The following is a 15443-nucleotide window of genomic DNA, read 5'->3' as shown; positions in this document are numbered from 1 at the left end:
TTCGAAAAATACAAATATTTAATCTTTTTTTTTTACAATCTTGTGCAAGTACTTCCACTATAGTTCCCATTTCCCCTCCCCCCCATTTAACACATACCATGATCATTCCAGCTACAGAAGTGTAACGACAATTTTGCACGTGGCTGTGTTTGCATATAACCAAGGACTGAACTTCTTAAAGCCCAGGGACAAACTCGCATCCTGCATCCCCTACCCCTGCTCTCCAGCTGGAAACCCAGCCAGGCAAGCTGTGCTTTCCCATTGCTCCGTTTTCCCAGGAAAAAAGCATCTCAAACTCACGACTGGTCCCTTCCTGCCCCTCCATCCTTCCTTTCTTCTTATCCCACCCCACGGGGAAGCCGCAGGAGTTGGTGAGGGCTGCACATTTGCTGCCTGCAGCTGGTGCTGCTGTGGCTGCTCCTGCCTGCCAGGGTGTGGATTGCCCCGTTCATCTCCCGCAGAGCCAAAGGTAATCCCTCTGTGCTCTACTGGGAGTAACGAACCACTAAGTGGCATCAGATATTAACTCCTAACAGGTGTATCTAGTATGGATTAAGAAAGCAAAAAGTGTATTATACTGTGAGGAAACTATTAATGTAAATACACTGATTTTGGTTCATCTTGAACTAGCTGCTAACATTAATCCAACCTTCCTCAGGAACTGGGGAGGGAGGCGTAAGGAAACGAGGAAAGCAGCTGATGGCACTACGAAGGCAAGGAAGGAAAAGCAGTCTTGCTTAACAGAGCATAGAGTGTTTGAAAGCCAGCAAACCAGCCAGCTGGAAAAGTAACATCTCCACGATGAACAGAAAATCCTTTGGAAAGGAAAATAAGTCTCAACATACTTACTATTAGCAGACCAGCTACAAACCTGTGTTTCGGTGCTGGCACAGCAGAGCAATGCGTAACAGAACCACCACGTGCCTAAAGAATACACAGGCTCTGCGGGCTCCTGGAGTTAATTATTTTGGTGTAAGGAAAAGAAATCCCACATTTACATGCCGAGTACCAGAAGCGCCCGAAAGCCACCCACTGCGATCATTACCAATAGCAGCACCCCGACACCTGCCCCCTTGCGCAGCTGAGGTTAGGAAGCGATGAGTAACAAGAGGGCTGAAGCCACTCACGTCTGCACCGCGTCAGCCTGGGTGCCTCAATGCTGGTACCTAATGAAGGCAGCAACTTGGCGGCAGGAACTGATCTGGGGTCCAAACGCAAAGCCCGGGCTGGGCTGTTCCTTGAACCCGAGCCCGGCGTGTGCCAGCCCTTCAACGTCCTGCGGAGCAGCAGCCGCAGCGCAGCCAGAGCATCTTCCCTCACCGCCAAGCTCCGGCTGGGGCTCGGCCGGCGCTCAGACACATTTCCCTCTCTGCACTCAGCGGGGTCATAGCAGAGAAATTTCCACTCTAACAATAATTCTAAATGAATTCCACCTTCCAGAGCAACAGGCTGCCTTCTCATGGTGCAGACAACCAAACACAAAGACATGCACACTCCCACATCTCACATCCTTTTCACTCTTCACTAACACAGTCCTCCCTGGAAAAAAAATCAGCTGCTCCTGTCCCCTAGATCGTCCCTGCTAGGAGTTACAGGTCTGGATGTATCTTGGCTTCAGACATTTCTTTCCCCACTACAAGTCAGTAAGATACTTCTTCCCCTCTCTCCAATGTATATTATCTGGTAACCCATGCATTTTAAAAGAGTGAGAAAGATAATAGGAAGAAAAAGACATACAAGATTTATAGCTGTTCCTGGCCGACTGCCTGAACACGGGCTGCCAGAACATATTTTCTCGTATTGTCTGGCAAAAATTGCTAGCAAATTACAAAGATTACTTGCAGCAGTATATTTGTTCTGGATTCAAATTTTGCCTTATTTAATTTTAACAGCTATAATAAACTATGTTCAATAAATGCAGCTGATCTGCAGAAGATACCTAATTAAAAGCAACGCCAGAGCCCGGTGCTGCCCCTTGCTCCCACGAGCGGAGGATGGCATGCAGGCACTGGGCAGGAGGCAAAAGCAGTGGTTTTCCCCCACGCAGGATTTGCTCCATCGCCCCTGTGGGAACTTCCCAGGGCTTAAACTGAAAGGCAAGCTCAGGAAAGCCCTGCTACAGCGAGAAGCGGAGGTGGAAGCTGTAAGGGGGATTAAGGTAGGGTGGCAAGAGAAACAACACAAGCTGGGGGTCACACAAGGTCTTTGTAGTGGTGGCAAAGGCATTTTAAAACATTCCTACATGCGGGTCACTTGCATCCAGGTGTGTAACTCCACTGCCACATCGCACCTTGTCACTTGTTCATAATACACCGGGAGCACACAAGCCACACCACTGATCCAGTTAACAAGAAGGTAAAACATCCAGGCTGGAACATCTCTCCCCCAAAAGCAGCACCATGCGTAAGTGCTTCCAAGGGAAATTCATCGAACGCTGACGGGAAGCTTTGCGTAAAGTCATCTCACAGCCACCCTGTGCCTTTGAATGGAGTTTGGGAAACAACTTGCAGCGGTGACACCCTCCCACCAAGGGAGGAGGACAAAACCAAGCCTGTTTTTAATCTCAGTTACGGTAAAGGACAGAACTTGCAAGGACAGCTTCAGGGCAGGGAGATGCAGAGAGCACCGCTGGCTCCAGTGCCTGGCAAGGTCCCTGTTGCCCTGCATGCTGCCTGTGTCCCCCTCTTAAGGGACACATGGGCAGCAGGGATGATAATACAGAGCAGGGAGCAGCAGCTGAGATCCTTCAGACTAACATCTAGCAATGAAACTAGATATGACCAGGGTTTAATCAAGAGGCTCAAACCAGAGCTACCCCTAGCTTCTAGGCGCAAGCAAGCAGCAAGCTCTGTGCCTGCTGAAGAAAAGCTACACAGGGCAGTGGGAGCCCCCCAGTTTGTAGGGTTCGATTCCCAACACTCAAAATGAAAATGTCCACCCTAGGAGCCTGTCCCTGCACCCAGGCCATGTCCCACGGTCACTGCTACTCTCCAGCCGAGTCCCTGAAGCCTGCAGTCAGCTGCACCTCTTTAATCTGCCACTCAAGTTGCAAAAGTCCTTTCTAAGCACTTCAAAATTTCATCTCTGCCAAAAAAAATCCAACATGAAGAATTTAGCAGGAGGAATATTGATTTGCAGGATCCGTGGAAAGCTTCCCGGATACAGCAGCATGAGATATTAATGAGACAGATCGAAAAGCACCCTAAGGTGTTAAACCTTCAATGTCCATCAGTGCCCTGGCTTGCCATTATAGCTACAGCCTTCCCACTGCCTCACGCTGCCACTTCCATGCAGAAAAGACCTTCTATCGATACCCCTCCTCTCCTGAAGCTGGAGCGTGGCATTACAGTAAGGCTGGGCCAGAGCACACAGTGACAATCCCTGCCAAACCTGCACTCTTTGCATCCCCAGCTGCAGGCATCAGGTGCACCTGGTGCAGCCAAATCTCAGCTGAGCCACCAAGTGCTCGTGGCTGTCACCTCTGGAGGATGCCCTGCTGTTTTGCCTTTCTCTGCCCTTCGATCTTTGCTACCTGCTAACACAAGCACCGCAGGCGAGCCAGACCGCGGGGACATTCCCAGCAGCTGGCCCGGACAAGGAGCCTGAAGTCAGTTTGGGGCTTGTGCTGTGAACTCAGAGCAGAGAGACATCAGGGTGGTCTTGCACAAAGACTGATCCATTGGCAAGGAAAATGCCCAAATATAACGTTCCAACTGAAATGGCCTTCAAGGACGCCTACAGCCCTGTCTCTCCGGGCCAGCTAGCAGCATCCAGCAATTTCCATGCTCCAGAAAAGCCACCACTTTTAAGGTTGTTCTTTTATATACCAATAAATATTTTTATATTTATATATGAGCTTTAATACCAATAAAACTCACATTTTTTTGCTAGGGATGACAAGTAGGTAATAGCTCCGTAAATGTTTCATAGTGACCTTTGCTGGCTGCCATCTTGCCATGTAGACACATTTGCTGTGCAACTCCTAATTAAATCTCTCAACTTAGGCTCCAGAAAGAAATGTCTTTAAAAATCCTCCAGGCTAATGGAGCACCTTTTCAAAGGCTCCTTGGCAAACCATGATCCCTCGTTCCTACCCTCCGCAACTTGCAACAAGGCCATTAAAACTGTTACAATAATACACTGCAATCGCTCCTGTCCAGCCTGCAAGTCTCTAATGAGGTTTGCAGAAGAAAACCTACATCTCCCAACCCACAGAGAGACGAAGGAAATAAACCCTGTCTTCTCTGGGATACGTTGTATGTCAGACCTTAATTGGTGCACTTCAAAGCAAAGTGGCGGTGTTTGGGATCACTGTCCTCCTGATCAAATGTTCAGCCTCAAACTGCCAGGCTAAAGCAGTAACGCCTGCTCGATGTCCCCTCCCCACATCTCTTGAGGACACTGTTTGTCCCCAGCTCTCTGTATTAAAGGAACTGAATGAGGAGCAAAGCGAGAGAACGGATAGAGCAGAAAAAGAGCATTGCCTATAGGAATGCCCCGGCTCCATCACACAGACAAAACCCACCTTAAAGGCTGAACGCAGCCACCTTGCACCACTTCCCAATGTGACACAATAGCATCAATCCGTCAGACCCCAAATGCAGACGCCTCTTTGCTCTGCCAGATCAGCTTTTGCTAAGCTCGGGGAGCAACGTATCCTGAAGGCAAGAGGCTTGATGAGCCGCGGGAGGATGCTCATGGGCAGGCAGGTCTCAGCCCACCCTGAACCTCTAAGCGACAAATACAGACAGCAAGAACGCTCAATTGATGGGTCAGGCTGGAAATCCAGTCATGGGGCAGACTGGTCAGTGGTTTCCAATGCAAAAGCTCTGACCTAGCCTGCTCCTCCACATCTGACCCTTCTGAGGTCCAGCAGAGAGCAGGTGGTCAGCTATGGCCTGAGGGCAGACACTTCTGCCCACACAGCACTCATAGGAAGATGACCCTTCAGGTCAGCATCACCATCCGAGTTTTTGATGGACTGAGGTGCAGCCTAATAAAAAAGCATGGAGATGTGAACACCTGTGTGTTTAGGTAACTGACTATTTGTCATTCGCATCTATTTATTGTGAATGCAGAAATGTCAGGAAGCCTTGAAGGTTACAGCAGTTACGGACTTTTACGACGGGCTTCACTCTGCAACTGGATTTTTGAGACAGAGTGGAGAGAAAGGCTGGGCAGCCACCAGAAGGGAAGGTGCTGGGCAGAGAGGACAGCCAGGAGCTGCCAGCACAGCCCTGGGGTGGACCAATGTGTAAATAAGCTTAACAGTCACAGGGCAGCAGGTACCGCAGGCTGGCAAGCACACTGAAGGAGACCAAATATTAGGTGATGCTGATTTTTTTAATTTTTGCTTTAAGTCAGGCTTGATATTCCAGCTGCAGGTTTTACAGCAAAAGGGTAAGGACATAGGTGATGGCCACCAACACTGCAATGGGTTTTACCTTGAATAATGAAGACAGGGCATTCTGTACCATCCCAGTCAGGCATGTGAGCTACCAGATATCCACTGAAGTGTCAGCAAGCCAGCTGCATGGAAGGCTAAGTGCTCTGTTTAAATAGAGCAGCTTTCTCAGCTGTGGATAACCCCCCGACCCCATCCCCTGCACACCACCATGCGCAGGTCACGCTCAGACTGATAGTGCCTCTGCTGCTCGCTGTCCATAAAGGCTTTCTAGGTCCCTTCTGTTTTGGTAGCCAGCTCTCAGCAGGGAAAAACTTTAGGAGCAGGGTAGGAATAACAGTTTTAGATAGTGATGGGCCATTGATTGATGCTGTGCAGAGATAGGTGGGATACGGACATTCCTGTTGTGGAAATTAAAGCTCACGTGCTGGCCACATCGTTGACTTGAGTTCATGGGGGAGTTTCTGGGCTGCATCCAAACCTTGTCCAGCTCAAACCTTCCTTGGCTTAAGCCCTGCACTAGGTGAACTGCTGTATAAGGGTCAGCCTGCAGCATGTGAGGACGCAGCTGTGAATGAAGTCCTAACCCTATGCACCCAATTCAAAGTCTACTCCAGAGAATTAAGGTGGTCCAGTCAAAAAGAAGTATAAAAACACCCCTTGATTCTACAATGCACTTGCTAACGAGGAGCGACATGAGAAGAAAAACAGGTCCTAAAAACTCTCGGCTCTTCACTTCTGTTACACGCAGTGCGTGCCAGATACCTTCATATCTTTGCTGAATAGAAAAAAGCAGCCCCAAAAGGGCACAAGCAGTCGAGAAGTGCCCTTTCGAGCTGGTCAGTGATGAAAATTGGATCCTAAGCTTACAGGGTTTAAGGGTGAACAGAAGTACTGGACACATCCAGCAACAGCCGGTAGAGCATGGCCAGCAACCACCTTTCACAATTTCTGCATTCTCGTGTAGAATGTAAATGCATCATCTGGTTGATAGGTTTTGTTTATGATTTTGGGAACAGCACGTCCCAATTTAAACAGATGTCATCTCTTCAAAACCATGTGCTGTGAACTTTGCAAGGACTTGGAAGGATAACTGAATATACAATAGAGAGAGCTAGGAAATGATACAGGAATCTAAATAACTGAAAACAGCTTCAAACTTTCTCCCTGTAAATAAAGGTCATTACACAGTTTTACAAGGTGGTTTTGACTGTCACATGAAATCTAGACTATCTAAATGCAAATCTTTCTCTTTTTTTAAAGATAAATAAATTTAGACTGGTTGTCTGGTCATGGAAGAACCAACAAGATTTATCTATACTTAGAAAACCCGATTCATCACTGCATTTTTCCACTTATATGTAGGTGGCTGCTAATACTGGTTTTGTTATGCAAGAATTATGAATATTCTCACTTAGAAACTAATGATTTGATTTGGACACACCAGCGGGCTATGAATAGCTCAAGGTTTTCCCTGTGCGTGAGGAGCAGTAGCCACACAGAAGGTAATTACCTAGGTCTGGAAGATAAGTGGGTTTGATGAGTGGTAGCCCATTAGGGCAGGGACTGCAAAGCTCCCAGGAGCTCACAGTAAAAGCGTAATTTCAAAACAGATGAAAAGTTATGGCTGTGGCTTATTAGGTGTTCAGGGTCTTTTTAGTCTGATATGCATACACCACACACACATATATATCTATGGAGGTATCACAGCCCTAATCTGGCATCTTTTTAAGATCTCATAAAAGCACCCAAAGCTACAGTGTCTTAATTTTTCTTCCCTGATGCCTTGGGTGCCATATTATTGAAGCCCCAGCTGCTCACCACCATTCAAGACCTGTGCAAGAGTGTTTTCCAAAAGGGCCTCAAATTGATGGGGGAAGGTGGGAAGACAAGTTCTTCAAGCCTTAAAACCACCTTGCAGACAATTACCACACTAAATTCCAATCAAGTAGATTTCTAAAAATGTTTCAATAAATTAACAAGGTAATCAATAATAGCTGCCTGCTATTTCTAAACTCAGAATTGCTGCAGAATGAAAGTTTTTTTGCCCAGTCATCAGATGCCATAAAAAAAAAAACAAACCCAAAAGGCTCAAATCAGATGCCAGAAAAAAAAAAAGAAAAGAAAAAAAAAAAAAAAAAAAAAAGATGGGCCCAGGCAGGACAAGCAAGCTGAACAGTGACAGCTTCTTGGGTTTCTGAAATAAGGAGAGCACTCAGGTACAACCACCACCATAGGCAGGACACCAAGCAAGCGATACACAACATTTGGCACATGTCACGATAGCAGCGCTGTGCTTGGACTGAGATCCCGACTTCCTGACCCAGAAGTGACTCCTTCAGCCTGCAGCCCAGAAGCCCACCAGGACATGAAGCATTGGAAGTGAATTTTAAAAATCAGGTCTTTGGCCCATCTGCTCACCAGTGCCGTTTTCTCCTTCCCCCTCTCCACGCATTCCCCCGTGCCCCCACGGTGTCTGAACTGAAGAGGCGTTTTCACCTCTTTTTGCCCCAGTTTCTGTGTTAACCACTCAAGCTCAGCGAGGGGCATTCTCAGAGTGAAAGGGGGAAAAGGACACGTTTACACATTGACCTGGGTCCAGTTGATGTGAATTTGAGCTCTATGCACATCCACAAACACCCATTTCTTCCTGTTCTAGGCTCGCTACAGGTGGTCAAGATAATTTCTCCATGGCTGGAAAGGGTGGGTGAGACTTTGAGAGTTATTCCCCATAAAAAAATTCCCAGATCTTCAAAGTCCTTAGAAGAACAGCCTCTGCCTACAAACGAGACATTGAAGGCACACAGCAGCTGGGAAGGGCTGGAAATTGCTGGGAGCTTCACCCACATGCTCTTTTGGAGACCCACCATGCCAAGGACCCATTCAGCCCCCTCCCTCCGCTGACGGCCACGGGCTTTCCCTGCTCTCCCCCCCTCCCCCTTTAATCAACCTCAAGCCTCAGTCTCTCCATTTGCATACTGGTGATTAACAAGACTGATTTCTGCTTAGGGAAAACTTACACTTCTGCCACGCCTTGGTTCTTTAGCATAGCAAGCTGGGGCTGAGAGATGCTCCTGAAGTTTTTTTGTTTACTGTTGGGCAGAGCAGCTCTGCTGGTTTGTAGGTAAGCAGTGGAGTTTGCTCTGCTCACAAGGGCACAGCCCCACCGCCAGCTCACTGGGCTCCTTAGCCAGTTTGTCATCATACTGGTGTCCAAAGACATTTACGTTCCCCTCTTGTCTGCGGCTCCCATCGTTGTAGTGCAATTTGCTATGAGGTTTGCAACACACAGACTGTTACTTATAAAGAATAAGAGCATAAATCTCTTTTAATGAGCTTTTAAGTGACTAATAGATATCTGTGTGCAGCTATATAAAGGACAAGCCTTACTGGGATGGGAATGGGCGCAACTCCATTGTCCTCAGTGGCTCTTACCCAAGAAGCCCTTCCCAACCACCTATTCCTGCGGCATTCCCGTTTCCTTTTTTCCTTTATTAGCTCTGTTATGTCCTCTACAGGCCTTGAACTGACCATCCAGATCAACTGAAACTGAAACCTCCACTCAGCACACTCCAGATCTCTATGTTAAATTTATGAATGAAATCAGCTAATACGTGTTCACACCTCATTGTGTTTCATATTTTTTTATAACAGCAGAAGCTACCCAAGACAGCATGTGCTGAACGGCTTCATTCCCATCCACACCTTCTCTAGATACGATAAACTCAAGGGAGAAGCAGAGCGGTTTGGACCAGCCCTTGGTGTAGAAGTCACAATGACAGCAGCAATAGGAAGGTGCCAAGTTGACCAAACCATGATGCTAACTCATCCTTGGGCACTGTCAAGTGACATATTGTGCCACTGCCAGCTCATCCTGACGTTTTCTGTAGGTGCTTTAGAGCCATATGATGAGGCTCTGGCACGTTTTCTTTTGCATCTCTCCTCCCCATCTCATCTCCATGGTAGAGGTCCAGAGCAAACCACCTAACCCCTGGTGCCCAGCCAACCCCATGGATGGGGCATTTCCATGAGCAAGATCTAGTAATTATGGCAAAACCCACTGAGCTAAATCACAAGATTAAAGCTGGATGCACTTCACATCTAATTACACTCCAGACATGGGAGCTGGGTAGTTGCAGTGACTGGAGATTTCAAGATAATAAAACTCCAGTTTTTGGGAAGCAACATTTCTGTAACGATCATTACCAATTAGGCTGTTCTGTCAAAATAAAAGCATCTTAATCTTTCAAAGAGAATCCCTGGCTATTTAAGTTATAATTGATTAACAGCTTTCTAATGAGAGGATCAAAGAACATAGTAGATAACTCAGATGACTGACAGCTCTGCTTCATGACCCTAAAACAATATGCCTCCATTTCCTTACCACATGCCAATTAAACGATTAAGTATTGTTTACTGGGACTGGGAAGATTACAAGACAGTAGGTGGATTTATTAGCAGAAAAAGGAAACACACTCCTACACAGAAGAAAAAGATTATTTTGAATGACTAACAGCCAAGTTTTCTTCTAACAAGGAAGAGCTGCTTCATTAGCAGTCTCTTAGTACATGTAAGCACCAAATCAAATCACCTTAATACAAGTACCTGAACATGGCAGGGACAATAATGTGTTTTAGCATCTTGCACCAAGAACATCCAATTTTCCAGTTTTACATGAATTAACAATTCATGCCACGGAGCTCTGGAAGGGGAGGAGGGAGAAGCTCTTGAACTCACACCATCAGGCTCCATAGTTACCGTGCCTGAACCAGCCACATTGTTTAATGCAATACATGCCATTTTTACCAGGTGGGGGGAATTAAAAAAAAAAAATAATCAAGATGCTGAAAAGATTTCCAAATTTAAAACCACCTGACTGCAGGAAGTGGCACATCAGAAAATTCCTTAGGCTTACAATCCCCACTTTGTTTTTTAGGTGACCCTTTAATCACCTGATTGCAAAAGTTAAATGAGATGTTCTAGTTAAACTAGATGGCAAGAGCTGAAGGGTTTTTTTTATTTCACCCCCCTGTTTCTGTAGGACTCCTACGCAGATCTCTAGGGGTGGCTTTAGCACAGATGAGGAATGCAAGGAGCTGCTGGTTCTGGGTGAAGCCACCAGTCCCTGCCCCAGGAGCCCACCACCCCCTATGCCACCGCCAACAGCGCCAGATAATGACTCGTCTCAGCCGGTTAATTAAAAAGAGCAACATCCCTGCCAGACAAGAACCTCTGCAGGTGTGGAGACAGCAGAAGCATGTGAGCAGACTGAAGTATTTAGGGACCCTGTGAGCCTGCGCTTTCAGCAGCCTGCCCGGGGCTCAGGGCCCCTTCCTGGGATTCTGGCAAAAACTGGACAGTGTAAGGTTTTCCAGCGGAGGACTGCGTAGGGGACACAAACCCCTGCAGCGAGACACGAAAGCTGCAGATGGATGCTTCCACTCTTCCTTGGAGCTGTACCAGGTAAAGCCATGAAGAGAGTGAATTTCAACAAATCGATATATTAAAGGCTAGGATGTCAGGGAAAATTGTGAAAAAGAGATCCCTAGGGATATTAAATACAAAGATATTACCTCTGGCTCTGGCAACCTCTGAGGCACAGTTTGCAGGGAGGCTGTACCGAGGGAAATATTCCTGCACATCTCCTGCAGCGGCTGCTGTGAGCCACAGGGGACTGGAGAAGCGGCGGTGGGAAGCCGTGACCCCAAAAGGCTGCGGAGGAACATATTGAGCTAATTACAAAGGGTGGAAAACTCTGTTAGCAAGAGTTAAGCAGCTATGAATGGCGAGCAAAGCTGGCCACTGCAACTGGCAGATGTCTGGAGGAAAAAAAAGCAGCATGTAGAAGGACGTCAGGAATTCCACGGCAGGACGTGCCGTCCTTCAGAAGGCAGCCCCAGGATGGCAGGGACAGCCCTACTCAGCGCGGGTGGAAAGGGGCCACACTGAGACTGCCACGTGCTCGGCCACCTCACCCCGCAGGAACCGACATGGGGGTAGAGCTGCCACTTAACGCCACGCTGCGCTGTGACAGCCTGTCATCCAGGGGGGAAAAAGGGAAGGGCAGCATCCCGTTTGCCTGGTGGCATTGGTCCCACGGAGAGCACCGCGCTGTGCTGTCCAGACAGTGTAGCTGTAGGTCACCTGCATTGCAAGCGATGAGAGTGGATGCAGAGATGGAGACAACTCTTTCTGCAGAAAGCATTTGGCCTTTATTAACAGAGCCAGCTGTCCCCCCTGCAGTGCCCGTCCAGGGTCAGGAAGAAGCAGGACAAATTTCAGAATTGCAGCTGGAGCCAGCAGCCTCGCCAGCGCTGGGGGGGCACCTCGTCTCACCTAGGGCTGACATCTGCACCCTGGCAGTGGCAGCTCTCACCCTTAGCAGTTCGAATTCCTGCCCAGCACCTTCTTTGACAACAAACCACCAATGTAACCACCAGATGTCGGGGTAGGGCTTGCCTTGCTGGTGCCTATTTGTATCACCCCAGGCTGATTAAGGGTCCTGACAAGTCAGCCCATCACCTTTACATCCAATGCATTAACAGCTACCAGGTGCCAGAGGTGTCACTGGCAATCCACACTCATTTTAACGTTTTGTGACCTAGACAAGAAAAGCTCCAGTTCTTCCAAACCATGCAAGCATCCCTGTTAGAATTTTAATTGGGATATTACGTGCTAACATGGAGTAAAGATGTTCAGACAAAGACCACCCAGGGGAATACCTGCAAAGGAGTGAACACCTTTTCATGCCTGCACAGCACGGTCAACCAAAGAGACCGTTCATCCACGAGCAAAGCTCCCCATGGGCATTATGTGATGGGGTACCTGGCCCCCAGGAGGGTATGTCTGCTGGGCTCGACAGCAGCTCCTTGGAGAAGTGTTTGGGTGCCCAGGGAGGCTGATGGACACCCCAAGGTCAGCTCTATGGGCACTAATCTCTGCTTCTTTGCTTAAATCCAAACTCCCTCTGGCTGGACGCAGGACAAGAAAATGTTTCTAAGCATCATGTTGTCCCTGAGCCACTCACCGTCTTCCACTCCACACACAGTGGAGTGATCCTACCTGTTATCCGTGTGGACCACTTGCTTGAGCCTTACCAAGAGAGAAACATCCAGGGAGAAGACCATAGGGGAGCTGGGCAGATTCTTCCCAGGGGGATGGGCAGCGGTAGAAACAACAGGTTTGTTGATGGAAGCACCTTGTTTGGCCTTTACCTGTTAGTCATGCTAAAACACAGACGGAGTGTTGGCCCATCATTAGTAACAGTGTAGAAGGTTGCAAAAGCGGGAGATTTGGATGGGTTTTAACAACAGCAAGGGAAATGGCCAGCAAAAGTCACCAGCTTCCCAAAGGTATGTTGTTCTTCTCAGAGACCCATCACCAGAGCAGACCAAGGGGCTCCAAAGGCTCATCATTTCCCCAAGATGCAGATTCATGCCACTGGCACCTACCAAATACACCAAGAGAGCTGCCCCTGTGGTGAGAGCTTCACTAAAATTTAACCTCGACAACCTTGTGATGTGGTAAAACCACCAAAATGACAGCTTTGCCCTCTTGGCTGGGTTGGCTGGACACATCTGTTTTCTCCTGGCAGGCAGCAGCTCCCTCCACCATGCTACAGTGCCCAGGGAATACCAAAGCTTGAAGAGCAACTTCTGAGCTACTTCACTCACCCGTCCTAGAAAAGCCTTAATATTGGCACATCAGCCAAGATTTTGTACTTGGAGTTCTGATTCTTCAGCCCCATCGCAGCTGTTACAAATTTAACTGAGACTAAAACAAAAGTGCAGCATCGTTTGGCAGAGCTCAAAAAGCAGTCACTGGAAATAACTATATCAAGACCAGTACGTCAAAGTGCATCCTTTCAACCTTTGTTCAGCAGAGGAATATTTGTTGTTGAAAAGAAAAATTGCTGCTTTAGATTTCAGCTGCCCTACACAGAGGCTGTCCTAGAAATTGGAAGGAAGCTCCGGCAGGAGAGAAGCTAAACATGGGCTGAACAAGGAACGGTTTCCCAGGTTGAAGTTTGGAGTGGCATTTTCAACTTCAGACTGAGATGGGAATAATTAAGCACAGATTTTAGCCTGGTATCTGCAGGCAACCAAGACATTGAGGACTGTAGTCCAAAAACCTTGCTAGACTCTTCCTGATGGAGGGCAAGTGGCAGGTAAGGCTTCATTACAAGCTGGCAACCCTGGCACTCGGCTCCGTGGGGGCAGGCACACCAGCCAGCAGAAGGCAAACAGGCAGCATCTCTCAGAGGCAGCATCTGATATTTCATCAGACAAAACCTCGGGGTCTCCAATTATGCAACAGCTAAGTGCTCAGGAGGCTGTGCAGTACAACAGCCCGGGGATCAAAAGCACAAATTCACTTTTCCCTGTAAGCAGCACTTGGAGGGCTCTGCCCTCCACACCAGCCCCCCACCCCCACCCCAGCCCAAGCATTCCCCTCCCATTGCACAACTGCTCAGCTGACCCAAGCAACAAATCTCAACGTCTTATCACTGTGTCAGTTGTTATAACCAAACGCCCGCATTAACAGGGCATTTACTTTTGTACGCCAGCCAGCTCACAGCATCCTTCACTGCCTTCCCTAGGGATGGCGACCACGCGGACCTACGAGCTCTTACGGAAATCAGGTATCACCCTTTTAAACCTGGTAGGGAAAAAAACAAACTCTCCCCTGTGCTCCTCTGCACAACCCTCCCACACGTCCCTCTGCAAACACACACAGAGTTTTGATGCATATTTAATTTTCCTCTTGTACAACAGGGAAAGAATAGAGACTAGCTCTTGGGATTTTAGCTAGGAGCTAAAATTAAATTGCTTTTCAGTGTGGAGAGAGACCCTGGGATTGGACCCATTGCTTCTTTTTCCCATAACTACATTCTCTCACAGCAGAGCAGCTCTCTCCTTTCAGGATCCCAAGTCATTTAAAGAAGACACCTCTATATTATTCCCCACCTAAGAACAAGGCTTGGCTCAACGAAGACGTTCAGCTTCCTACACGCACAGACTGAAAACACTCATCACTACATGTGCCCCTTGATGCGTGTCGAGTCCTTCAGGAGCCAAACTACTGATACTCACAGATGAAGTCTGTTTTGCAAAGCTATTCCAAGATTATCAAGAGGTGGATCATCACTTATCACTTAGCTGTGATTTATTTTTACGTTCTTTCTTGTGAAATTGCCCCAAATTGGGTGGATCCCACCCTGGCAACTTGCACACCACTATCACATCTGCTCTAAGATTATCTTGGCCAAAGAAACAACAAAACCTTTTCTGATGCTTACACCATACCAGCGTCAGATTCAATAAACTGCGGGACATTTGAACAGTTAGATGTTGCTATCAGGGAAAACGGTAATACTGACAAAAGTTCAACCAAGAAATGTAAAATACGAATTTACAGACTTACCATTTTTGTCAGCTCTTCTGAAAATCTAGAATTGAAAGAGAAAAAGAAACATTTTTATTATGCTGTTCAACTTGAAAGGGTGAAGCCCTTAGCACCATGTTTAACCCCACGCACAGGGCAGGACCACTCTCTCCAGCCCCTCAAGAGCCAGCTCAGGTGCTTTCCTGAGCTCGCCCTTCCCAAGTCTCAGCCCATCATCCTTCAGACCCACATGATGGGCCACCACTGCTGGGATAGACTATCGACATGGTTGACTTTGGAATAACTGGTGGAAAAGGAGCTAGCCAGCAAAATAAAGATAACACAAAATGCTTCCAGCAGTTCGGGCATCTCCCATCACCTTCACAGAAGAAAGCCAAATACATGGAGCCAACACAAGATAAATACCTGTTAAAAAAAAAATCGATTACACCATCCATGCAGCCAGCCCAGCCAATTTCTCTAGCATCAATAATATCCCTTAAATTAAGTTCCACAGTTCTGCACTTCTGAAACATATTATTTACAATATTAAAAAAAAAAAAAAAAAAAAAAAAAAAAAAAAAAAACCAAACCAAAAAAACCCCCCACAAGTTTCCTGCGTGGGAAGGAGATTATATTTAGACTTAAAACTACA

The 15443-nt window shown here is 47.4% G+C and overlaps 1 protein-coding gene across 4 annotated transcripts in view; it reads right to left on the bottom strand.

The window, feature by feature from the left end:
- The window catches only part of NECAB2 (N-terminal EF-hand calcium binding protein 2), an 87681-nt gene that overhangs the window by 58705 nt on the left and 13533 nt on the right, over window positions 1-15443 (bottom strand). For 3 of the 4 annotated variants that reach the window (XM_040615483.1, XM_040615482.1, XM_040615484.1), the window contains exon 2: window positions 14828-14852. In XM_040615483.1, coding sequence (XP_040471417.1) covers window positions 14828-14830 — 3 coding nt within the window. In that variant the 5' untranslated portion in view covers window positions 14831-14852. Of the gene's footprint in view, window positions 1-871; window positions 985-14827; window positions 14853-15443 lie in introns of those variants that run through there. The other variant, XM_040615485.1, reaches the window with a different exon arrangement.

The sequence above is a fragment of the Falco naumanni genome, chromosome 15, assembly GCF_017639655.2.
Source record: "Falco naumanni isolate bFalNau1 chromosome 15, bFalNau1.pat, whole genome shotgun sequence".
Taxonomy (NCBI): domain Eukaryota; kingdom Metazoa; phylum Chordata; class Aves; order Falconiformes; family Falconidae; genus Falco; species Falco naumanni.
Note: the sequence above shows the minus strand (reverse complement) of the source record. Positions and strands in the feature narration are given on the sequence as shown.